Genomic DNA, 20,114 nt, shown 5'->3' on the forward strand with positions numbered 1-20,114 from the left:
TCGGACAGAACTCGATTTTTCAGGGTTAAAACATACGGTATGATTTTAGCTAAAAGAGCCGTATTTGGCTAGCCTGGGGTCCTTTTTTACTCGGCTAACTGTGCGGCTCACCAGAGCTCCGAGTATTGAGGATGAATTTGTTCTTGGAAACGAGATTAAAAAAAAAATATGTGCTCGGCACCTGATGAGTGAGAATTTTGAATATCATAGCAACTTTGCCCCTAGAAGCATAGTGTTCCTGTGTTGCTTTGCTTTCAAAACCGAGAGGGTCTTGGGAACGAGGCAGCAAAATGCGCATTCAGTAAGACTTTGCCAGAGTTCTTAGTACAGCCGACTATGTGCGGGCCTCGACTGGCTTTCATTTTCGTTCCTTGTGTACATTTACGTGAACGCAATAATTCAAACAGTTGATCAAGTTGTTTTTCATGTACGAGGACTCCCTGGGTTTTACTTTGGCAGTTTTTAAGGGTATAACTTGGATATATCAACAAAGTTGAAGTGGTAAATTGGCCACCGTAACGATTACAAAAGCTGACGTTTCGAGCGTTAGACCTTCGTCGGAGCGAATAGAGGAATTGTGGGTTGTGTGTGCTTTTAAAGGCAGAGAATGGAGCTACGTTAGTGGTGGGAACATGGCAACGAGAAAAACAAGAATAAATTAGTGGAATGAAAAGCGTTCGTTGATCCCTGTGGGATTTAGACTGCCGGTTTGATTGATGAGCTTTTATTCAAGATTTTTACGACTTTCCGTGCTACCTAAGTGTAAGGAAAGACCGCAGATTGCCATATGTTGCTTAGAATGATTAGGTAAATTAAAATGTCTAGCGACGGAAAGCCGTAAAAATCTTGAACAAAAGCTCATCTTTCAAACCGGCAGTCTAAATCTCACAGGGATCAACGAACGCTTTTCATTCCACTAATTTATTCTTGTTTTTCTCGTTGCCATGTTCCCACCAATAACGTAGCTCCATTCTCTGCCTTTAAAAGCACACACAACCCACAATTCCTCTATTCGCTCCGACGAAGGGCTAACGCTCGAAACGTCAGCTTTTGTAATCGTTACGGTGGCCAATTTACCACCTCAACTTTGTTGATATATCCAAGTTCAAGTTATTTCGTTACTCCCACCGACGCAGCCCCAAACAGTTTCTTTCGAAACTATCAGCTTTTAAGGGTATAGATCGTTTTCACTCACGTGACTAATTGCTTAGCAACGGTCGCTACGCAGCCATATTGGTGGACCAAAATTGTAAACAAATCGAGTCGCGCGTCTTCAGTAAGAATTAAGGATGGGCCGATACGGCTTTTTCAAATCGATACGATACCAAGTACGATATTTATTTTTTTAATCGATATCGATATCGATACCGATACTGTGACGTCGTTGAAGTAGTAAGTCACGTGATCTGAGTGACTAAACGAGACATTTTCGCACGGTTTTCTGTTCAGTTCTCTATCGTAGCATCAACGAAACAGTCAAACATGTCCAAAATCTTAATTTATTGGGAGTCACTTTTAATTTTCCCGAGGAAATGAAGAAGACCGCAATGGTAAAATCTTTCTACTTACTTATAATATCAAGCAATCTGCAACTTTCACTTGCATTCATGATCATAAGGTGTACACTGAAAGGTTGGTGATTACAATTTTTTGCAATGCAATCTAAAGTATCATATAGTAAATGGTTTGAACTAAGGTATAACAGTTAATCGTTTCCTCTGATCGTTCATGCAGGAGCACGATCAAGTGTAAATGATACTTTTCTCCGGAACCGTAGACCTGTTTCAGCGATGCTGAACAATCCCTTAGTCTTTTTGTTGACGTTGATGAGATCTTTACTTTACTCCTCAGGGGCATAAATGTTTTCTGTTGAAGATTCTCCAAAAGAAAAAAGGAAGAAAAGAAAAAGACTGATTAGAAACTAAAAAACTGATTAGCAACGTACTGCAAACTTTAGTTAAACAACTCAGTACATACAGGCTCGTGACAAATTCCAACAACAGTTGGCACCTAACAAACGTTGACTTCTTTAACATTAGTGGCGATCAATGATCAGACATTAAGAAGAGTTCCGCCTCACTGTATCGACGAGTGAAAGGTAGCTGGTCACAAAAACGAGCGACACTTGAGTTCTGCAACCGATTGTGGCCTGAAAAACATCCTTATAGTTACAATGAATATATGAAGTTCATATATATGAAGTTCATATATAAATATATATATATATCTGATTTATCATCACGGGTTTATTACGAATTAACTTAACGGCCTGCTACCAGTGGGGGTAGAGCGCTGCACTAGTATCGCAGAGGTCAGTGGTTCGAATCGCGTACAGGCCTAATTTTTTTCAGGTCTGATTTTCGCTTTTTGCATAAATAGCGCTCTCTACTGCGAGGATCGTGCATCATACGTATCATTATAGTCTTACAAACAGCTTTTCTCTGATGATGACTTCTGCTCAGATTATTGATGATGTTTGTCTTGGAAAAGGACTACCATCATCCGAATGATAATACCACTAACGTATTCTTGAATAGTCATAACGAAAAGACCCTACCTCCAAGATCGTCCTGGCTGAGACATTTGTGAGGGTATTTCTTTTAGAGTCAAAAATTTTAATAACTTCGTAGTGTTATCTTTTGTCGAGAGACGAGACCATGGCATTAAAGGAAGATTCTGATGTTTAATACCATTGATTCAAGGATGTTCTTGCTTCTACTAGGCTACTGACATCTTCAGTTTTGGTGTTATCCTGTACGAGATGTGCATCGGGGAACTACCTGATCCTGAAAGGCAAGGACAACAAGTTGCAAGAGTGAAAAACCACGTGCTTCAAGAGTTGATACACAAGTGCCTACCAGAAGATCCTGAGGAGAGACCAGGAATAGAGTATGTCGTTACTGAAGTTCGCCACGGAAAGTTACACTAATTTCAGTAGGTCAAATTCTACACTTATTTCGTGCGTGAATTGTTTTTATTAGTCAATGTTTTGAAAAGACAGACATGAGGCGAACTTGCAGATAGCCGGCTCCACACCCAAAAAACATCCAGCCATCCTGAGAGATTTACTTAAAAACCTTTTAGTTTAGATGATAGCAGTTAGCTTACTTCTACAGTTTATATATCCAATAAACAGACAACACAACATGGCAGACAACGTGAACGTTTGCATGGCCGATACCCGGAAAAGTTAGAAACCACTGAAACATTTTAAAAGCATTGATATCATTGGCTAGTGTGGTTCAGTGTGTTTTGTAAAAATTAAAGAGGAAGTCCCACATTATTTGCCACTGAGTGCTCTTGGCCTAGACTGCCATTTCTCACACAATGGCTAACGGGAAAAGGGCCTTTCAATCGAGTTATTCACGGCGGTCACCGCGAATTATAAGATTTGGCGAGACAAGGATCTTATCCGTTTGGTTGGATGGGTGGTTATGGCATGACCCGCTAAGGATTACATGAAACACCTCTACTGTGAGATTACCGATATTTCAAAAGAGTTAACTAGAAAGCTTTCTAAGAAAAACAAAATATACGAATAGATTTATTGTAGTCCATGGACGTTCCAATGGTGAAGCGGCTATGAAATTGTAATGTGATTTTTATCTGAACAAAGCTTTATGCGTGGTATGTGCGGCGTTATAGTATCTTTATTACCTTTTATATAAACGGTTCCCTTTAAGGGAATAGTCATTATTTACCGCGAGGGGGGAGGGGTGGGCAGAGGATTTTGGGGGATCCTATGGTTGCCTTCGTGTAGCAGTGACACTCTCTGCAAATGCAAGCATTGAATGCGTGAGTTTGTAAGCGCAATGCTAATCGAACATCGTCCTCTTCTTACTCTATAAAAAAATAGCTCGTAATGTTTTCATATATTTTTATCGAAAAGTATATATTTGAATACGGACTCTAATTTGCAAATTTACCCAAAATAAAAATGAATTCACTTCAGTGTTGTGAATAAATCACTTCTACGTTGCTCGAAAGTAACCTGCCTTGGCCTGCTAAGTTCAATGAGGCATTCAGACGGAGCCTGAGGTTTCTCGAAAAGGGATCTTCACACGGAAATTTTCCATATAGATCTGCACTGAAACAAACAGCGTCTTCCTCCCATTCAGTGACAAGCAAAGGAGCCGTAGAGTGATCATTTATCAGATTCCAGACCGCCATACTGATGATATAAGGTCACGCTGCTCGTTATTTGAATAAATATAGCAGATACTCAGTGATGCAGGACTTGCTCCATATAAATATTCTTTTGCTATCCAAATCGTACAGGACTGGAATAGCCTACCAGAATCTATTGTTGAGGCTGGCAGCCTGAGCCGTTTTAAGAGTGCGCTGAAGCGCTTTCTAAATATCCATTAGCTGCTTGTCTTGTTTATCCATTTTTACTATTGAACGTCAGTCAACGGTTATCCAATTTATCTTTTGAAAATAGTTCTTGAGTGTTTTATATGGTATATAGCTTATGCCTGTTTATATCATAGGGTCAACCTCCTGTTTTCCTTTCCAAGATGTTTTATAACTTTTGTTTCTTCACCTGGAATAAAGTGTTATGTTATGCTCGGTTCAAGTTTGTGATGTCAGTTGAAAACAGACGCTGGCCCAATTGTCATACTGATTGCCTGTGATAATGCACTTCAGAACAGAGATCTATTCTCATAACAATAAAAGGCATTTCACAATACCTTTAAGTGCGCATGCACAATTTCTGGATAAATTTTTCCCGTTAATGACACCTTTCCTCTTCGTTCTCTGTCATGCCACTTCCTGTTTATCCTCGAATCGAAAACTCTTAGTTATCCAAGATACAGACGTGAAACGTGTTTCGAATCGCTGAACAAGACGATAACGAGCATTTCGTTCTTAGAGATAGCTAATGATTGACTGGAATCGATCATCCCGTCGAAGACATCGAAGCACTGATCACACTTTGTTGGACGTAAGTTCATTCGCCTCTTTGTGTTTAAGTGCCAATGAAAGTCGACATGAATCCTTAAATTCAAGCAACTCTCTTATCATCTGCTACAATTGTCCCTTTAATTCTTTATTAGGATATGAACCCTTCAGTTCAGCTCCGGCATCTGCGGAATGCAAGTTTGTTTACCAATTTTGATCAGATTAAAATCCGGCCATCTTGTAGATACATGACTGGTCGTCACGCTTTTTGTGAAAGTCCATCTCAGCAAGTTAGGTAAACGGGAGAATTGTTGGGACAAGTGTGTTTGAACCCCTTTTTCTTATTTTGCTATTTGAAAGTTGGTTTATTCACTTGTAACTCTGCTGGCTTTATTTTCATTAAATGACTACCCGCCAAACCTCAGGCTACGAAGCCTACGAGTGACAGTCGACAGCTCGTCACACCAGGCGTAAGGGATATCGCCATAGAATGAGGGATAAAATTTTTGAATAAATCCTTTAAATTGGCCTAACTATAAATCAAGCCTGTTTATTCCTCTCTTTTGATTGTCACTACAAAATATGACAGAAAATAAAATAATTATAATGGAAGAAATGGCTAAATGGCTGTCAGATTGTGTTGCCAAAGCCCATCTTACCTCGGAAAATAGTAAATCTCAAAATGAATTATTGAGCTCTGTGGCAGGCTAGCAAAACCATTCACTTTGCGGTTATCACCTTTTGAGTTGATATTGACAAACAGATGTGGTCTAGTTTCGGTTTCGAGTTTCGAGTTTCCACGGCCTTGTCCAAAGAAAGCGTAGATGCAGGTCAGACTTCGTATGCAATAGCAGTCACATCCCTTTTGATTCCGCTTTGCCATGTTAAAAACAAACACATGGAGACAACGCCAGTATACCAAACAAAACAAGGTGCACAACACCGTAATGAGACTTCGCACTATCAGCTTGCAAAAAGAGTTCATAACCTGCGTAAATGGTAATAACGTAGAGGGGGAAATTAAGAAAAAAAAACTGCGACAAACTCGTCAAATAACTTTGTTTACATAAAGTATGAGGCATAGTTAAACCTCTAGGGACCTCCGGTGGATTACTTTCGATTACGATCAATGTTTCTTTTCAATTGAATTTGTCACAGTTCACTTCACAATTTCACGATCAGTGCGGTAAGCCACATGAGGAGTTTTAGAAACACTGAATTTACTCGATACCATGTTGAATTTACTCGATACCATAGAAAATGCAGGTAATCGGTGGAGCTTTTGGACATCTTCAGGGACTGAAAAGTTTGAAAAGAACCTACTCAGCATGTGTCTCGGACCCAAAGAAAACAACAGCCTTACCATAACCAACGAACCGAGCAAAACGATCTAACTTTATCGACAGATCATCGCAGCTGACTAACCATAACTGAGCTGCACCACGTCAGTTTTACAAGCATTTCGGAAAAACTAATGACAAATTAGTCAGTTTTCATCAGCCAAACTGATATCACTCCACTGATAAAACAACAATGATAAAATTCTGCCCAGATGGTCAAAACGTCACGCAGCAACACCAGTCGTTTTTAGAACTACACGACCTACTGCTATCGAACATCAAGAAAACAGGCCCTTTGCTCTAATACCAGCCTTTTAATTGGGGCTTGATTTCCTATACTTAACACAGGCCTTATTGAAATTTGTAATTTACCCACGTGCAATATTAAAAAATTAAAACCCAATATTCTCTAGTACTATGTATGAGGCGCTATAAATTGGCCCAGTTGTTCCTGAGTAACAACTTAAGGATGAGTAAGTATCTCATACGCTTTTCTGATTTTCTTTTTTAATCAGGAAAACATTTATCAGTACGTAGACAATTCATCAGCTCTATCTACAGTCCACTTGCTAGATGTTTCAACCAAAGGTAAGTTTGACCTTACACATGGCCGTATAGTATTTGGAAGCATGCTGAGTAGATTCCTTTCACTCTTTTTCTTTTCTGCAAAAGTATTTCAACCATAACGAGAGAATTTAATGAAAATAACAGCTCTTCATCCAACCACACTCCGTAGAGTACAAATAACGCCATAGACGAGTGTAAGTACCATGCGGTATATGTACTCCAGAGAACCGGTTAGACGGGTTTTCTCGCATGGCTCAAGCCAAGAATTGGATTGAAGTTAAGAAAAAAAAATTGGCGGACAATTTGAATCATATTTCTGGCGACGAAGAGTCGGAATGGCTGGTAAATATAAATCCAAGTTTATTAGATGAATAGAACGAAGAAAAAGGTAGACGACTAGGAATTTTCTTCATTAGTCGGACGACCGACTATATAGGTTTACCCTCGTATTTCTCCTCAAAGCCCAGTCACGTGCCATGGGGAATACCACAGACACCTAATAACAGCGCACCCTTCTTTCCACGATGACGAAGATGGTAGATATGTCGATTATGTTAACAAATGGTGTCATCTTTTCAACGCTCAAGCATACAGACCCACACACCGTTCGCGGTAGACCCCCCTAAAAGATGGCGTGTGTAATGAGCGCATATTTCGAAACGGGTCGTTCCGCGAACTCAAAATAGCAAAAGAATCAGATGATTTAGCGATGGTCTCACTAGAATCAAACCAGAAATCAAATGAGTTGAATGTGGACAGATCGTGATAGAGAACATTTGCTGATAAAACCAAGGTGCCTCGTGATCAAACTCTAGGAAACGAAAACAATGATGCCATGTTGGACTTTCATCAGAGTGAGGTTAAACGCAATTGCTATATTTATGTGACCTTTATCGTTATTGTCAAGCTTACACTTGTTGTTTTTGCTCAAACAGAGTACATGATCAGCTGTTATTTTTCTATTTGTTCCATTAGTTTTGTCGCTTTTGTGCGTATATTATATTCGCATATTGTTGGGCAGGAATGTCTGTTTGGTACCAAATAACGTGGTGTCGGACATGATGATGTATTGGACAAAGTATCGCCAAGTATATGTTGTAGTTCAATTTTATCCTTGGTTCAAATTTTATTTTCCTTTGTTTCAAACTCATTATCATACATTAACATGACCAAGAACAAAGAAAAATAAAATGTGAACCAAGTATAAAATTGAGCTACAACATATACAACAAAAGTGTGATGAATCAGCGTTGTGTGTACAAAAAGAAAAGATTTTGCAAAAGAAATAACATAATTATGCAAAAGAATTCAAGTCTCGTTATGTGATGTTTGTTAATCGTTGTAATATCAACAATGGTGATCGAGTACCATATGCGAAGACGATTCGATCGTGATCCTGCTCTAACAATCAAGGCACCACATCAAGGTGATATTATGTACTTTGGTGAAAATGCTGGAAAACAATGTGTTGCTAGGAGTTTGATTGCTCTGATTTATAATAAGATAATAGGAATACATACCCGTAGTGACCTGGTACAAATGTTGGAGATGGGTAATCAATTGTATTCAATTTTGTCACAACTACAGGGCAGATGTAATTTAATACAAACGGAATCACCGTCAGTGACTGCTTTGTCTGAGAGAAATTACCAGCTTAATTATAGTGAAAGCTACACTGGTAATCTAAATCATTGTGATTCAATAATTGAGGGATACCAGTACAGTATGTCTATGATAGACAGGGCTTTTGAATCACTCTTGTCACAAAATTACTCTTCATTTATTCTGACAATAGAATGTACTGGTGTTAGTATCTGTCATACTGATAATGGGAGTTATAAGATATTTTATTCTCATGCAAGGGACGAATATGGTAGAATCCATCCCTCAGGTACATGTGTACTGTTAGAAGTACCATCTATTCAGGGCTTGGTATATTATTTCCAGACTATACACTCCCTCAGTGACAATTATGAACTCAGAAGAGTGCAGATAGGTACATATGAAATATCTGCGGTGAACAGTTTGAGAGAACACAACTGCTCTTGTAAACAATACTCTGCAGTAGGGCTTTATGTATGTGTTAGTCAGTAGCAAAGTCTTGTAGTTATTGGAATTCCAGAACCGTATGTTGCATAGTTGACCAAGGAAATAAATTCTATCGTAACATAGGCAGCAACAGGCGTCTAAAAAGGGAAGATTTGTACACGAGTCTTGATACAAGTGGAGTTGAGATATCAGTCCAACTTAACGCTTAAGGCCTGTAGCCCGACTTACGATCTTAGATCGTCTTGTTTATTGAAGAAAATAGAGACAGCAACACGACAACGCTCAATTCAGTTCCGCTTCGCATACTTCTGTCACGCACTCCCCATAAATAAATATCGGCGAAATTCGCCCGTACTGAAATAACTTCGGTGCCCAGTAAAGGACATCAGATGAAAAACACTTTTTATCTAGCACTGCCCCTTATTTATCTGGCACTGCTACTTAATAAGTGGCACTGCCACTTATTTATCTGGCACTGCCACTTACTAAGTGGCAGTACTACATATTTATCTGGCACTGTTGTAAGTAGCAGTGCCAGTTATAAGTGGCAGTGCCAGATAAATAAGTGACAGTGCCAGATAAATAAGTAGCACTACCACTTATTAAGTAGCAATGTCAGATAAACAAGTGCCAGTGCTAGATAAATAAGTAGCCCTGCTTGTTACAAAAAGTGTTTTTCATCTGATGTCCCTTACTGGGCACCGTAAATAACAATTTGGCGTGTTGGATAATAAATAACGCGTTAATACTCGTTATTCGTATTTGACTCGTCCTACGGGTTCTTTAAAATACGGCAAAACTCGTGAAAATACTCAGCGATGCTACACAACAAAACGTCTGACAAGATATATTAATAGACAGAGAAACTTGTGTTACTCTTTCTTAAGCATCATCTTAAAATTGTTCCTAGGGAAATCCGAGCCAGAGAAAAGCGATGAGTTTGAATGACCTGAGATCTGGCGAACATTATCCAGACCTTAAGTCAAGACTTTCAAGGCTCTCTCGGTTTTTTCGAGGAAAAGGTGTAAAAAGAGAAAAGATTGACCCAGAACTTGAAGTCAATCAAAGAGTTGTGACATTTATCGAGGATGAAGTATCCAGGGGAACTGTTCGTCATATTGGTGAGGAGAAAGACTCCAATGGAATTTTTCAAAAGATTCTTGGCTTAGAAATGGTAAGACCTGTACTTATAAGAGTTTTGTTTGTGATTAAGAGTAATGATAGAAAAAGTATTAATATCTAAGATTCAGTCATACGGGAACGATAACGTCTTAATCTCATTACAGTATGCTTTAACCGAGAGAAAGAACACTATACTTCTACAAATTCAACTACTTTATCAAACAACGCGTAATATTCTTACTAGGGAGTGGCTCTTAAAGGTAGTAAAGAAATTATCCTTAATAAACTTTCTTAAGCCCACTATAGTCTACTAAGATGATGTTCTCTGAGAGTAATAGCTCCTGAGTCACATGCAAAGATCTTGGGGTCAGCCATTTGAACAGGATTAGTGCCAGCTGCTTTCATCATCTTCTACTGATAGGTTGTTTTAACTGCAGGAATGACTTGGTTTTTGGAATTGCGGCATTTTTTCTCCTTTCTAATTGGCAGTATTTTGGCCTGATTCCTTTAGTGAACACTTTCCCACCGCCTAAGGCTGAAAAGCAGCCTTGCATTGAAAGCGCTGAAATCGACTAATCTCATGGAGTTTCATTTCATGTGAAGTTTTATAGTTTGATAAACGCTGATAACTTTCAACAAGTTAAAAAAAACAAATAAGTTATCTGAACTGTTTTTTTTTTGCCAGAAAGTTGGTAAAAATCGTCTCTTGTATAGTTGCATAGATTTTGTAGTGACCTTTGTGATATTCTAGTAAAAATAAAATTACTGAAATTAAATTTTTTTAAACTTCGGCCAGGATAAAATGCTCAGCGTAGGTGGATGTGGCAGAAGGAACGGAAGACAGCTATTTTCTTGTGAAGAAGGTTTTTCCTTGTTTATTCCTGTGGAATCTGTTATGCTAGAAAGAGAGTTTGACGCTGAACCTGAAGCGCTTGAAACACCTGAAGAAGAAGAGAGTTCTGAGGAATTCGATTCGCAATCCGACGATGATTCGTCAGGTGAGTAACACTAGTCTTCTGAACATAAAATTAATTATGTTAGGTGAACCGTAGAGTTATCTATGTATGAAACACAGGTGCAATACTTAATCATCAACGACTATAACAGCGACAATAGATGAAAGCTCGCATTGTCAGGGCAAATATCACTGGTCTGCAGAAAGACACCATCACTTATTTATTTTGTTTTCAAATCAAATACATGTGGCACTCCTTCGCTGCCTAGGAGTCAATCTGGTCTTCTAAAGAGGATGCCTATAGGTGGTTAGCTCTTTTGACAATCTAATTCATTATTCTATTAATTAATACTATGTGTCTTTTTGTTTCATTATCTCGTGCACCGAGCATGTGAACTTGGTGCTCTGTGGATTTTTAAATCATCCAACTATTCGTCATGCATTTGGGTCCGCATGGGATTATTTTTTTTCGACAGAGTAATTAATTCTTGGGAAATTTAGCTTTTAGCTTTGTCATTTGGATTTACTCTTAGAAATGGGCATAGACATAGTTTCTGTCGAGAGGAAGCTTGAAGTCAAACAGGACCATTACACACCATCAAACCCACAAGAGGAAGAATATAGAGAATGGGAAGAAGACTGGAAAATGCAGTCAACTACGTCACAAGAAGGGATGACCAATTGCAAAGTTGAATCAGATCACGTGTGGGATAAAACAGTCACGTTATATGGACAACTCATGGAACAGAGCATTCCTGTAAGCAGTGAGTCTTTGGCACAGGGATTAATGGGTTCTGATGCAGACTTGAATGAAGAAACGAAGCACGAGAACAACGAGGTTTTGGAACTAAAAGTAAAGGAGGAACAACTTGTGAAAGAGGAACAGGAAACTGTTCCGAGCAAAGCACCTCAAGATGGTGAGAAGCAGCAAGATAATGCACTTGGACAAACGCAAAATGCTGAAGAAGACCTTAGAATCTCCCAGGATGACTTTTCCATTACAGCTGTTAGATTCCACGAAGCAGAGGAAGAGCGAAGAGTGGAAAACTTGTCATCAGATTTAAGTGAGACTGAACAAAGGTTAAGAAAAGAACTTATAAGGACAGAAATTAGAGTGGTTTTGTTAAACAATCAGCTCATGATTAAGCAACAGCAAGTGGAAAATTTTCAGAGAAAAATTGAGAGGATGGAGCAACAGTTGACAGTAAGGGAATATCAAAAAGAGATTTTTCGAACACAACGGAATAAAGAGCAAAGATTGCTGGCGGAATTAAACGAAAAGCAGACGACAGAAATTCTGCTACGGAAACAGCTCAACGGAAAGGATTGTCAGGAAGCAAAGCTCCAAAGACGACTGAGTAAGCAAGAACAAGAACTAGAAAAGGAGCAAGGATTACGAGAAGAATTAATTGAAAAAGAAACAGTGGAAATTCTGCTACGAAAACAACTCATACAAATGGATATTCTAGAAGCAAGCCTCCGAAGACAGCTCAGTGAAAAAGGGCAACAATTGGAGGAGAAAGACAAGGGAGATGAAACTCTACGAGAAGAGTTTAGGGAAATGGAAGGAAGGTTGAGGGAAGAAATAACAGAGAAAGATGCGAGACAAGTAGTTTTGTGTGAACAATTCAAAGAAAAGGACCAGCAATTGAAGGAGATGAAACAACAGTTGACAGCGACAGAGGAGCGAGAAGAAGATCTCAAGACGCAAATAAGAAATGTAGAAGAACAGTTGAGAAAAAATGAGGATCGAGTCGAAAATTTGCGAACGAACCTCAGAGATGCAGAGCAACGATTAACACAGAACGAAGCACAAGAGGAAAATTTACGTTCAATTCTAAAGCTGACGGAGGAACGGATGAGAGAAGAATTAGCAGAAAAGGAAACGAGAGAAACTGAGTTGTGCGAACAGCTTGGAGAAAAGGAAGAGCGGGCTCTCGACCTACAGAGACGCTTGAGCGAGATGGAACAGCAAATGTCAGAAAAAAACGATGAAAAGCAAACTCTGCTACGACAACTTACGGAGATGGAACAACGATCAAGAGAGGAGACAGCGGAGATAGAGATGAGAGAAAATGGTTTTCGCAAACAACTCAGAGAAGGAGAGCAAAAACTGAGGGAGATAAGACAGCAGTTGACTGAGAAAGAGAAACAAGAGGAGAACTTACGAACACAACTACGGGTGCACCTAATGGAACAACAGCTGAAAGAAGAAATGATAGAAGAAGCTACTGGGCTTGGTGAACAGCTCAGAGAAAAGGATCAACAAATAGAAAACCTTCAGATGCAGTTGGGACAGCAGCATGAACAGCTCAGAGAAAGGGAAGAGCAACTAGCAAATGTTCGGATGCATTTGGAGGAGCGAGAATCTCTAAGGACAGATTTCCAACACCAATTTGAAGAAATTGAAGCAGAAAATGCGAATCTACGACAACAGGTTGATAACCTCCAGAATCAATCAGGAACACAGTCCCATGATTGGATTATTTCCCGGGATGACATTCAGTTGACTGATAAAACCCTTGGAGTTGGAGGCTGGGGCGAAGTTTTTGAGGGCAAGTACTGTGGCTGTTCTGTTGCCGTGAAACGAATCCATGCGGAAATATTTTCGCCTTACAACCAGAGTTTGTTCCAGAGGGAAATAGATATTGCTTCGCGATGCCGACACCCTTGCCTCCTGCAGTTTATCGGAGCGACTAACGACGAGGAAATTCCACTATTTGTAACAGAGCTGATGGAATCAAATTTGCGCGAACTACTGAGACAACGATCTCTTTCCCACAGAGAAATCGCCATAATTTCGCTTGATGTGGCTCGAGCATTGAACTACCTCCACCAAAGGAGACCTTTACCTATTTTGCACCGCGATGTTAGCAGTAGTAATGTGCTGCTGTGGCGACAGAATAACCAATGGCGAGGCAAAGTGTCTGATTATGGTTCTGCTAAGTTTGAGGAACAGTTCATGTCAATTGGCCCAGGGTGTTTTGCCTACAGTGCACCTGAAGTGCAGAAATCAGAAAACCAGACAGCAAAGGTGGGACAATAAACTTACATAATTCCCTTGGAGATTTTTGTTTTCATTACATAGGTCCTTTACAGTTAAGGATCACATGGTACTTTTGCAACTTGCTCTTTAGTCATGTGCTTGACCAACTCAAAGATTTTTGAAAACAGCGATCTTATGTCATTGTCTTATCTTGTCCTGCTTTTTAGATTGATGTCTACAGTTTTGGCGTTCTTCTCTGTGAAATGTGCATTCATACATTCCCAGATTATCAAAACCGTGAACGTCAAATCGCTCTGGTAACAGACTGTGTATTGCAAGACCTCATTCGCCGATGTCTGCGGTCAGATCCCAGTGAAAGACCGGACATGACAGAGATTGTCAGTAGACTGGAACAGTTCAATGAAACGTTGTAGGTTTGTCGGGGTATGCTTTTTTATCAATCATCCGCCTCTTTTTAACATTTATTGTCAGCATAGCTATTATTCTTTAATTTTTAATTAAGAATTAATTTGTAATAGTTTCAAACTATCCAATTAATCCTTAATTGGAAAATTTTAAAAAAATTAAAGAAAAATAGCTTGACTGAGCAATGCTTGGTTACAACTGACTAGCTATATAATAATAGATAAGAGGACTACATGCTCGTCCAATATTGGGCATAACTGAACTACATCTTTTCTTATTACATAGTTTATTTTGGAAAAAAATATATGTTAAGAGTCGTTTACAATGTCTATGGAGGGTTCAGTTCCACAGAGCATTGCTTTCTATGGACTAAGAGATCATTTTCAAGTGTATCGATTAAGATAAAGCAAGACTTTACAACAAAACTTCGCAATTCAACAATAGGTATTCTTACATACTGCTACATTAAGTATTTAAGAAAAAGTATTAGAAAAAAAATCTGACGGTGTCAACATCCGCCGCGAATGATATGCTGTCTTTGACTCTTTGAAACCAAGAGGCTAATCACACTCATATGCATAAACTTCTATCAAAGCGTAGAACATTCGATTATCACAGAGTAAACTATTTTCTACATTTTCATAAAACGTAGGACGCGAAACGACTTCTCAGGTATGTTAGGCTGTATTTATAGCGTGTACTCCCGGAATTTCATTCTGCAAAACATGACGAGTGAAAGGTTCTTTGTATTTTGGAGGATAAACTATTAGTAGCTTATTTAGTAAAGAACATGAAGGTCTAAGTTGTTCATTAGGTGGATCAGTATTGTTTCAAGTGTAAGCATACTTTTGCCCAAAGCAATTCCTCGGAAATCTTTTTGTTGGATTGATTTGAAAATTGTAACTTGGTTGAGTATGGTTCGTCCCAGTCTTGGATTTGTTCTCTCCTATAGTTTTAGGACAAGACTCTTGCTGTTTGTTTACTTATTGACTGTAATAATGTAACTGGCCTTGTGTGTATTGATTATAGTAAAGCTTTTGACCTGATAAATCATGATATTCTCCTTGCTAAACTGAAGATCTATGGTGTCATGATGGAAATCTACAATTGTTCCGGAGCTACTTGGCTGACCGTCAACAATATGTTAATATAAATGGGTGCACTTCATCCCCACTAGATATCACCCATGGTGTTCCACGAGGAAGTATTTTGGGCCCCTTGCTGTTCCTGACTTTCATCAATGACCTCCCACAAGTGATCTCAAACTCTACTGTAGATGTTTATGCCGATGATACTACCTTTTCCTCTAGTGCTCATTGTACTCTGGGGACAACGGAAGTTGAAGCAAAACTTCAGGAGGACATTGACAGTCTTTGCGCATGGTCTACTCAAAATCGCATGGTCTTAATTGCCGGGAAAACCAAATCTATTCTGGTAACTGGCAAGCGTCTCAAGTCACGTGTAGCTGACCCTAGTTTGAAGTTGCAAGCAAATGGAACAGCTATCGAGCAAGTTATACATCAGAAACTGCTTGGGGTCACAATTAATCAAGAACTAACTTTTAAGGAACATGTAGATAAACTTTGTAACAAGCTTAGCAAGCAAATTGACCTACTGAAAAAGTTTTGTACTTATTTACCCATTGAGGAAATATTACTCTTCTATAATGCCCTTATTAAGCCGGTCATGATGTATGGTAGTATAGTTTGGACCTATTGTTCTAAAGAAGATCTCATGAGAGTGTTTCGGTTGCAGAAACGTGCAGCGCGTGTAATATTAGATCAAGAGCTGTGGAAAATTTTAAGAAACTAAATTGGATCCCATATTATAATGAAGTCAAGATAAGAAAGTGCGTGTTAATCTATAAAGCACTGCATGGGGAATCCCCGACGTATATTGAAAGTATTTTAACTAAAAATCACTCCCTGCATGGTAGAGAGACCAGGCATGGCCAGTATAACCTAATTTGTCCCAAGTATCGAAATACTACTGAGGCAGGAAGGTCTTTCCAAGTTAGTAGTATTAAGTTATGAAATAGTCTTCCAAATAAGCATAAGAAACAACGTAGCATCTCCTCTCTTAGGAATACTTTGATGAATTATTTTATAAATTCTTATAGAGACATTGATTCTTTTGAAGCTGTATTATAATCTAGTTTTATTGTATTTATAATCTTTAAATAGTTACATTGTTCGACTAGTCATTTCTATTTTTAATCCCTATGGCTTAGAATGTATTACTTACTAACTTCAGTTTTGAGGGCCACTGGTTTATCAGCGCAAGCTGTTATGTGTATACCCTCTTTAAATAAAGTCGATTATTTATTACTATTATTATTACTTGTATTTGAGCTTAGTGTATTTGGTTGTTTGAAAGCTGTTAACGCTACCGTAAAACCCTGTTTTTGTCTTGATACTTGTTCAATTACGTATGCTCATCGTCAACTAATACGGGGTGGTGCAAGTGAATCATTAGTCAGTTAAGGCTCATTAAGAACATTAATAATCAATATCATGTGACTCGTGCGGCCCCGCGTGCGCAATCCCACTCAGCCAATAAGTACAAAGTAATCACTTAGATCACTGTGATATATTCGATACATAACACGATAATTAAAAAATTATCCAGAGTTTATTCCAATAAATTACAAGACCTTTACCAATCTTTGAAGTTATCAAACTTTTGTTTAACTCCGTGAAAATTGCGTTTCCTTTTACGAGCTACAGTAAGAGTACTAGTGACCTTGTTTACTATCTTGATCAGTTCCCATGTTTATTAAAGTTCATCTTTAATTTCGTACCAACATAATTATTTTACATAAAAATGTTTACGCGCGGTATAAGATCCATACCAGGGGTAGCCGGACTCAGGGGTAGGAGAGAGAGCAACGGAATACCTTGATAACTGTCTAAATAACACCTACCCCAACTAGGGCTGTATTGTACTAAAAAAAGAGTTGTTTGAAATGAAATTTGGATTAGTCCTGAAAGAAACTAGACCGGGAAAAATAACTGAGCCGAGGTTAAGCCGCTTCGATCGAGTAGAGCAAGGATAGTTCGCAGATCAAAGTTTGTTCAAACAAACGTCTGAGGGCTCGGGTTGATGGTAGATCTAACACGACGGACGCAGGGTGTGCATACTGTACAGTGGCGGATCCAGAGTTGGAGCTTAGAAGGGGGGTGGGGGTTTGTGTGTACACCTTCAGCCTTTTCTTTCTTCCGCGATATTTTTTTACCCAAAATAAGGGGGAAAGGGGTGGTCCCCGACCCCTCCCCTAAATCCACCACTGCTTCATTATCTCAACATTAGGCGAATGCACATATATTCTAAGCTCCTCATGGTCTGATCTGAGTCGAGTTTGCTCAGAAAAACAAAAGTTACCGGGTTAAGTAGATATAAAGTTTATTGTTAAATGTGCTGCGAATAATTTAGTCCTGTAAATTTGGCAGATCAGATCGGCGACTGCTGGCTAGACTGACCCTCCCTGTCATGGTCTAACAGTTATTTATTCGACGTTCACCATTCTCACTCCGACCAACTTATATTCCAAGTGTCTCCAGATCTAAAACGGAATGTTCTCACTATAAATAGCATCTTGTCCCTTCCTCCATTTATCTTCGACGAGTTTTTTTCTCATCTTTCAATAAATAAAATAACAAACCAGCAAAGCATCATTTAGATTTGCACCACTACCTAAGGATCTGTTTGCCATGGAAATCCTCTTATTCTCGAATAAAAGGGCAGCGGATAACTGTTCTTTAAGCTCAAGGCAACACTCTCTGTTTCTAGGAAACTGGCATATTTTTACCCAAGCACAAGTTTGTCTGAGGCAAAAATTGCCACGCGAGGTTAGTTTTAGATGTTACTTTCAATCAAACTCCGTTTTCAGGGTGGAGAAACAATTTGCGTTTTAATGCTCAGCCAATGAGAATTCAACGGTCAGATAGACCATTACTAGTAAAGGTTCATTTGTAACAAGTGTTGTGCTCCCTAAAAGGTGATGAGCTATGTCGAAAACGTTGTGTAAGTAATAAGAATAAGACAGCGAAGAGTAAATGTTTAGCGTAATCGTCTAAAACAGATTTCTGTTTCGCGTACCAGTTTTCATCTTTTTGATGGTTTGTAACTTTGAAAGAGTACAACAAAAAAGATTGACAAGGGCCAGTTCAACACTTCTACGGGGATGAATTATATAATCATTGGTTATCCTAAAATAGATATCATTTCGTCTCTAGCGGTTTCCATGGAAACGCTTCTAAAGGATTTCTCAGACGCATTTTTTTAGCTTATGGCTCAGATAATTCGGAACCTAATTTGGTAACCTCGTGATTTTTTTTAGTGCTTGCTTTTGGCACTTGAAAAAGAAATCTACAAAGATTTGAGAAAACTCTACGGGGCGGAATTTCAGATAATATGGTATAATATTTACCAGGATTTTTTCTGACGATTCTACTCATTGATAATATTATATTGAAACAATAAAAAGAAGTGGTCACCGAACTTGTTTTCATGCAATAGCCTTCGTGAGTTTAGCAATTCCCACGCGCGTTCTCGCGCATTAAAAGTTGGTCATGATCTGTTATGGCTACTGCTGACTATCGAGTGTGTTCGCGCGGGCACCTACGACCTGATGTTTACAGACGTTTATTGCTTAGATAATCATTAAATAGCCGTCAAAGACAGCATCACGGGCTCACCTTGAAGGACTTACTCACAACTACTGGCTATATCATATTCTTTTCCTTGGAGTTTCAAAGTCTTTTCTTTCTTCCAGCAGATTTTCTTTCACCTGGGTTCTCACTTTTTTGCTGTCGCGAGATTTCGTTTCGATTGGATTTTCGTTTAGATACGAATCATACGTAGTGGCCGTTGAATACATCAAATACACCCTGGTAGGCAAACTTCTTACAAAATAAGACAAAATTAGCGTAGACCGAAAGAAGCCTCGCGCCGCCATATTTGTCTTGAATTTTCGCTTCTTTCGCGCGTTTCTCTCGCGCGTGACGCACGAGAGTGACCTACTCCCCGCGCGAAGAAACTAGTGCTAGCTACCTTGATAAATTTGTCTCAACTGTCAAACATTACCATACAGCCGGCAGCTGGTGCAATCCTCCTCGCTAAACAAACATATTGGTTAGAGTAAGAGAAAACACTTTTTTTCCTTTACCATACAAGTGTCATTGAAGTTATTTCTCGGACGATCGTGATTGATGACTCTCTTCCTCAGTAAATTCCCTTTGTAATTAGAATGCAAAAATGCGCATGGCTTGGCTCTGGGAAGCCTTCAGCGGTTTGCCCTAGTTCTGGGAAGCCTTCAGCGGTTTGTCCAACACTTATGGGTTTGCCGACGATAGTATAACTATACACTCTAACCATCTGTGAACTCGACGTGTTTCAGACAGCAGTAAGAGTCGAAAATAAGGACTTTTTTTTATCTTAGTTGATCACAAATTGAGATTCAATTGTCCTAAGACGAGGTCCTAAGCAGAAATCTGATCGGCTGTTTTTTGTATTAATCCTTTTTTAGAGAGCCCTCGGTTTGGGAAATATGAAGAAGTTGGTCCTTATATACGTTATTTCAGGTACCTGATACTTAGACACTACTGAAACCTCCTTTGTCTCATTCTGCTGTAAATACACCTAGTCTCCTCCTTCATCAATTAGCCTCAAAAGCCTGATCATCTATCCGAAAACATATACAACGGCTTGACCTAATTGCGAATGCTCCAGAGCAATTATTTTGATTGATGAGCGTCACCAAGTGTTG

The 20,114-nt window shown here is 39.0% G+C and overlaps 1 protein-coding gene and 1 long non-coding RNA gene across 13 annotated transcripts; one reads left to right on the forward strand and one right to left on the reverse strand.

Moving 5' to 3' along the window:
- Positions 1-1,483: 1,483 nt before the first annotated feature.
- On the reverse strand, positions 1,484-20,104 carry LOC148734571 (uncharacterized). Of its 2 annotated transcripts, none has more exons than XR_015999459.1 (2): positions 19,934-20,104; positions 1,484-2,867 (listed from the first exon to the last, which is right to left on the reverse strand). It is a non-coding gene; the product is annotated as an uncharacterized LOC148734571 (long non-coding RNA). The 2 variants fall into 2 exon arrangements; XR_015999458.1 differs by having other exon boundaries at positions 19,045-20,101.
- On the forward strand, positions 4,720-17,009 carry LOC111335214 (uncharacterized). 11 transcript variants are annotated; one of them, XM_088755484.1, is made up of 8 exons: positions 4,720-4,945; positions 6,758-6,830; positions 9,769-10,032; positions 10,777-10,978; positions 11,469-13,969; positions 14,149-14,365; positions 15,000-15,019; positions 15,525-15,800. In XM_088755484.1, the coding sequence occupies exons 2-6, from the start codon at positions 6,816-6,818 to the stop codon at positions 14,353-14,355; spliced, it is 3,189 nt and encodes a 1,062-aa protein (XP_088611610.1). In that variant the 5' UTR covers positions 4,720-4,945; positions 6,758-6,815; the 3' UTR covers positions 14,356-14,365; positions 15,000-15,019; positions 15,525-15,800. The 11 variants fall into 11 exon arrangements, with proteins under 11 accessions (XP_088611610.1, XP_088611611.1, XP_088611614.1 ...); XM_088755485.1 differs by having other exon boundaries at positions 14,149-14,355; XM_088755488.1 differs by having other exon boundaries at positions 14,149-14,355; positions 15,658-15,788.
- Positions 20,105-20,114: the final 10 nt, after the last annotated feature.

Source organism: Stylophora pistillata, chromosome 3 (assembly GCF_964205215.1).
Source record: "Stylophora pistillata chromosome 3, jaStyPist1.2, whole genome shotgun sequence".
In the NCBI taxonomy this organism is placed as follows: Eukaryota; Metazoa; Cnidaria; class Anthozoa; order Scleractinia; family Pocilloporidae; genus Stylophora; species Stylophora pistillata.